This window comes from Enoplosus armatus, chromosome 6, assembly GCF_043641665.1.
Source record: "Enoplosus armatus isolate fEnoArm2 chromosome 6, fEnoArm2.hap1, whole genome shotgun sequence".
In the NCBI taxonomy this organism is placed as follows: Eukaryota; Metazoa; Chordata; class Actinopteri; order Centrarchiformes; family Enoplosidae; genus Enoplosus; species Enoplosus armatus.
Window position 1 is genome coordinate 9,062,833 of NC_092185.1, and position 6,449 is coordinate 9,069,281.

Genomic DNA, 6,449 nt, shown 5'->3' on the forward strand with positions numbered 1-6,449 from the left:
AGCGTTAGGGTTTGTCTTGGGCATGCGCAACGTTAACAACCTGTTCCCTCTTCATCTTCCAGGTGATATCTACATTCATGCATGTTATAAATGAAATGTATCTATGTTATATAATGCATAGTGTTATTGGTCAGTCATATAATTGTTTAACTTTTGTTTGATTTTAATTTTTGATTTTTTTTTCTTTTTTTGTTTATATACACTGATACAGAAATGGATAAGTGTGTTATTTTCTCCATTTTTCTTATTATCAAAAAATACCACAATGTTGCTTTCTATATTGTTTCGGTGCTTTCTGAAAAGGTACTGGCAGAGGCCTATTGTCATTAGTTACTGAGCCTTGTGCCAGGTGGATTTGTCTAAATTAAATCACAGAGCCAACAGCTTGTCACCTCTGTCCATCGGGGGAAGTCAGACCATAGGTTGGTATTCTTGGTCTGTATGTATCTATGAAGACAAATGTCTGTGCCATCCCTGGAGCTATAAAGAGGGCCTCGTCGCTCCAGATTAGGTTACATGTATAACTATCTATATGTGTTAAGATAATGAACTCTTCTCACCTGGACCCATTTAAAGGTCACATTTTTCCTTAAACAGCTGTTTAATATTACTAGCCCCTTGTTCATTACAATACATGAAATAATTACAGAGGGATAGGGAGAGTACAAAGGACTTGTTGAACCCAAAATTGATGTAGTGCAAAAGGTGTTTTGCATACCGTCTCGGGCAGCTGGGGACAGACTACCTATATATAGAACACAACATGCTTTTGTTCCTGCAGGCCCACAAAACACATCATCACTCTCACAGAAAGGGAGCATGTCACAGGAGGTTGACACCATCAAGGTCAACCTTTTCCAACCTTTGAAGGATGAAAACAGCTATGTGCCATAAAGAAGAAAAATATACAATGAAAATCCAACTGATATTTACTTTCTGCATATTATATAAATTCTAATCATGACCCAAAAGTGATTTAGTCCCATGGAAATATATTCTGTTTTCAATTCAAACAGAAGAGAGACGGGTACAAAAATCTGCTTCTTAAACTCGTCCATCTCAAAAGTGTTGACAGAGCAGACAATCACGACATGCTTGTCCTGGTAAGCCCACATAAACCTGTAAACATCCTGTTCAAAAATAAGAGAAATATTAGTTTGCTGGTTAGCACTGTCACCTCTGCTGGAACTCCAGCCTGCCTGTGACCCTGAAAAACAATATACAGGTGTGAAGAATGGGTGAATACAGCAGGTTGAAGCTTTGATGTTGTTGTTTAAGTCTGTGCAGTGGTCATATTACACAAAGCAGGTGCACGTGTCCCAGAACTGATACATTTAGACAAAACTGAAGCAGTGCTCTTCACGACAATCACTTGTTGTTTCTTGCCATTCTTGGCCTGAATTTCAACTTATTGTATGTCAGATACACACACATTTTAATACTTATATTTAAGTTCATGTTTTATTTATGGATGATACAAACTTTGACACTTGGGAAGGTCATTTCTATTGACATTTCATCATTATTCAACATGTTCCTACACATTGAGCAGATGGGACACCAGCAGCTTAAAGTTTTCACTTATCCTATAACATATCTCAACATCTAATGAATGGATTGGCACAAAATGATGTACAGACATTGACTTTTTCCTCTAGCGCCACCATGAGGTCAACATTTCTATTTTTCTAATACATGACATTCCCATCAGCTTAGTGAAATGTCTCAACAACTTAGCATGTTAAACTAAGTGAACATGGTAAACATAATACCTGCTAAACATCAGCATGTTAGCATGCCAAAGTTGGCATTTAGCTCAAAGCACTGCTGTGCCAAAGTACCACGGATGAATATAGTTTTTGACCTTAATTACTTTATGTTAGCTTATCTTGTGCTCCCATGGTGCATTTTCCGAATGATAGTTGTCTTTAGTGTCCACTGTGTGCTCTGTGGTGCTCATGGTAACTGTTTTTGGACCCTGCGGCCCCTAACAGGTTAATCCGACCATGTGTTTAATAGTGACAGAGTGGGTGCATCACATTGTGTGGATGACAGACATAGCACTCGGAAAGGTTATTGAATATATCAAGGTGACATTTGCTGTGGAGCAACACAAGCAGAAATTACAGTCATGTCTGTTGTTCTTGTCCCTTCCTGCAGACATGAAGTATGCACAAAAGTGTCATTATATTAAAATTTAGGGATATAGGGACTCACATTTGTTACCCTGCAGCATGCAAACATGACCAAGTTCACAAATGTGTTGCATACACAGTTATACTGTGAGGAATATTGAGTTATATTACAAGTATTTTATGTTATTTTAGGTTATTCCTTTCAGATGAATGATCAGAAGACAAATGCTTTATGTTGGTGTCAGACTGGGATCGATTTTGTCTGTTAATTGGACATTATCCTTTCCAACAGAGGTGATAATCATATCAGTCAGTAAAGACTTGTTGAGTTAATAAGCCGAGCTTTCCCGTTAATCCCTGTGACCGACCAATAATTTCAGACTGAGAAGTGGGAGGCGTCACAAAACCAGCTATTAGAGTAGTTGGAAAAAGAGAAGACATCTCACTACGTCCTTATTTCAAGGTACTACAGATGTCATCCTGACAGGGTAATCACTGCTGATGAGTCTACTTCTGACATCAACATAAGACCCTGCTTGTGTGGCAAGTGGCTTATACGGAAATGTTGACTTTGTATTTTGAGGAATGAGTAGGAAAATGGAGATGCAGCTGGATGTCAACAGAAACCTGCTACTCAAAGATAGAGAGGTCATCTTTCACTTGTTTTAATCCAGAAGATTTAGTGGAGTGATTCATCTTCTTGCTAGAGGATCTTTGGTGCACACGTTTGGTATATACAAGCCAACTGTTGTTAAATGCCATTCTGATTTCTCACTCTTGTACATTGATGTTCTGATACTGGAGGAGTCTTTTTCTGGTTATTACTGGACATTTTATTTCTTTTTCAAATCTAACAGCATCCTAATAGTTCCTTTCTCAAAGACTCAACGATGTATGATGAGTAAGTTCTGTCATCACAGTTTAAAGGCAATCTTTTCCACTGTGTTTATTGGCCTGTGAAGCATTTTTGTCTCAGAATAATAACAGTGTTTCTTGTCTGATTGTGTATCTCTGATTTCTCTGGTCCAACAAATCCCACATGGCCACCCCAGTGATGTAAGTTATAGCCTGCATGTCTTCCCGTGCTGTCTAACCTAAATAATTGGGAAAAACAATTAGAGTTTAATGTTTAATGTAGCTTAAACTCCTTGTCTTTCTCTCTTTCTTTCTCAGTACACATCATCGGCCATGGCCCCGAAGGCAGAGGCAAAGGTAGTAACACTTATTTCAACTGACAATGTGTTTATGAAAGTAGTCTTATTGTGCTAACATGTCAAGTAGTTATGCGTTTGCATGTTTGAATGACTGAATCTTTTCACTCAGCTTAACTGGAAGAAAACAACATTACAAAGCAAATGGGTCATATCATGATAAGATAGGATGCAAAGTCTAAAAACACAAGTTGAATTTATGTTATCATGTTAACTATACACTACAGTACAATATCATATTGGCTCTGACACATAAATTACAATTTCCTTTTTTACAAAGACCAATAACAAACACAAAGAAAAAATGATACTAATAATAACATTTTGACCTTCTCATGAACGATTTCAGAATTAAAAGGTGTGTGGAGCATGGACTGAACTGCTCTCTTGCTCATTGAATAACATCAAAATCAAGTGTTAGTGATGTCTTTTGACATCAACAACAATGTGAATCTGTTGCTTTAATTTTGATCTTAAAGGTTTTGGGGTCAAATACTGTAAATGTGAAGTGAACCTAAGGTTTGCAGCGTGCAATGTCAAATGGGAAAATGTATGTATGCATTTTCAGGGTAAGGAGACATTTTTGATATACTGGGCATTACAAGCTGCTGCTAGTGAGATGCTAATGCACATAGTAAGTCAAAGTCACATTAGTGAGTGAGAGGTACCAGTAATTGCACCAAACTAGGAACCTATTTTAGCTATTCTAGGTAAAGAATTTGCAATTTATCTGACAAAAGGTATATTTAAATTGCATGATTATTGTAAATAATGTCACATTTTGTATTATTTTCAGCCCAAAAGCAAGATTTCAGCCTCCCGCAAGCTCTCATTGAAGGTAAACACTTGTAAAAACAAGTAAAAAAAACTCACTTTTCCTAACAAATTGTACACAAATCTATGAATATTATGATATTGATTGCTGATTATGCATTTCTTTCTATGTTAACTTCGACCCATCCAGATCCTCTTGCTGGCTCGTGCGATGGAAGAGCTGGAGGCGGAGAAGGCTGCAAGAGAGGAAGAGAAGGTTCACTACCTGGGAGAAAAGCTTCCACCGCTGCAGCTCATGGGTTTAAACATGGAGGAACTGCAGGTGAGAGTCACAACAAAACAGTCAGCTATAGTCAGATAAAGTAGGTTATGGCCCTAAGACTAATCAACAAGATTGATTATGTAGAAACAATAATCAAGGGTCCTGTTCTTGTGGATATTATATATTCTATATATTCTATATCTTCAGTGTGGATATTTGTGTTTTGTAGAAACTCTGTAAGCAGATGCATGAAAAGATTGAAACGGTGGATGAGGAGCGGTACGACTGTCAGGCCAAAGTCATCAAGAACAACAGAGACGTATGTCATGCACCACGACACACCGGATTTACATGAAAAACATTGCAACAGAAGTACATCAAGAAAAAGAGTCCTTTATTAACAAAAAGTCACCAGCTAAGCTTTTCACTGTCTCTAGATCAATGAATTGAATCTAAAAGTGCAGGACCTCGGAGGGAAGTTCAAGAAGCCAGCTCTGAGGAAGGTGAGAGTGTCAGCAGATGAGATGATGAAAGCTCTCTTTGGATCCAAAAACAAGGAATCCATGGACCTGAGGTCGAACCTCAAGTCTGTGAAGAAAGAGGACATCAAACAAGAGAAGGTGCGACTACTTAAGCAGATATATAGGAATCTAAAATCTCTGACAAAAACGTAATGGTCTGTAATGTGTGTTCTGATACCTTAGGAGCTGACCATGGAGGTGGGTGACTGGCGTAAGAACGTGGAGGCCATGTCTGGTATGGAGGGCAGAAAGAAGATGTTTGATGCTTGATGTTAGAGAGTAACAAATGATCAAGTCATAATTAAAAAACAAAACAAAAACAAAAATCTTTTAGAAAATATTAAATTGCCTGGGTGGCTCATGCTTGATGACGCTCAGCAGTGAAGTATAAAGAGTGCAGTGACGCACTGTAAATTTGTCTCACTACAGGAGCTCCTGTACTGGACTAGAAGCTGTAGTGTAATAATAATAGGGTCAAAGTGTAATAATACACATGACTTTCAAGTCACTGTAGTTTTTATTCTGTTCTCATGTAGACCATGTGTAAAATAGCATTGTGAATACACAGTATATTACTGCCTGATAATGCTGTTATGTAAAATAATACAATATATTTGTACACATTGCCTCTGCTTTTGTTTCACTTGCACATATACGTAAAATACAGTAACTAAATGTAGCCTCTACTCGGTGGGATTGCTGGGATTTAAATTGAGTAAAATATTGCAAAGAATACTGGATTCCTAGAATATTGAGTTTCATTTGTAATTGCAACGGACTTGACCTTGTCATTTGACACAGTAATGAAAACGGTATTGGTGCTGTTTTTTATGTACAGCGTCTCTAAGCTATGCCATTGAATTACAGTGACAAAGCACCGGAGATATTTTCTGTCAGAGCCAGGATATACTTAGCCTTTCCTCTTGGCTGGAATGAATTCCTCTACAATAATAAACAGTAAACGCCGTCACACACACTAGTAGCTGTCCTTGGACCGACATCAGAGAGTGTCTGTAAGACGAAGGCCGAATGATGGAGGGTGACGGGATGGAGTCGGCAGCCTCCAAGGAATTTATGAGTGCTCACCAGCATCTGTGCAAATACAGCATGTGCCTGCTTGAATGCCAGTGTACAGTCAGACTGTTATTCTCACAGTCTTTTCATCACCATTGTAAAAGCTTAAAATGGTCCTCATGCACCACATTGTACAGTATCTCTCCTCAGACTTGTGTTTCTCTAAAGAGAATATGAGCTAAAGGCTTTAGAGTCTCTGAAAAGCCTCTGATCAGAAACTCCATCCTTCTCTGAGCAGTCTGGATTTACACCCTTGCAAGAGCTGCAGCCTCTAGTTTCAGAACTACCCAAACTGCAGGAACCCATGACAGAATATAATCTTTGACAGCAATTTGACCATATTTTCGGAGAGATTTAGTAATACATTATTTGAGCTTTCACTACCATTCAGGTTGAGGATGAGAATTAGCCAAGAGCCCACATGACTAAGTGTCATGTGAACCTACAATGTGGGTGTCTGTTTTTCCAGTGG

The 6,449-nt window shown here is 38.3% G+C and overlaps 1 protein-coding gene across 1 annotated transcript; it reads left to right on the top strand.

Annotated features, from left to right (window-relative positions):
* Window positions 1-3,323: 3,323 nt before the first annotated feature.
* Window positions 3,324-5,191, top strand: tnni1c (troponin I, skeletal, slow c). Its single transcript, XM_070907473.1, has 6 exons — window positions 3,324-3,347; window positions 4,143-4,184; window positions 4,311-4,442; window positions 4,612-4,701; window positions 4,820-5,002; window positions 5,087-5,191. The coding sequence occupies exons 1-6, from the start codon at window positions 3,324-3,326 to the stop codon at window positions 5,171-5,173; spliced, it is 558 nt and encodes a 185-aa protein (XP_070763574.1). The 3' UTR covers window positions 5,174-5,191.
* Window positions 5,192-6,449: the final 1,258 nt, after the last annotated feature.

Bases quoted from the DNA above. Each gene is read 5' to 3' on its own strand.
- tnni1c (XM_070907473.1), top strand. From the start codon at position 3,324: ATGGCCCCGAAGGCAGAGGCAAAG. The intron at 4,702-4,819 runs GTATGTCATGCA...CACTGTCTCTAG, and splicing joins TCATCAAGAACAACAGAGAC to ATCAATGAATTGAATCTAAA. The intron at 5,003-5,086 runs GTGCGACTACTT...CTGATACCTTAG, and splicing joins AGGACATCAAACAAGAGAAG to GAGCTGACCATGGAGGTGGG.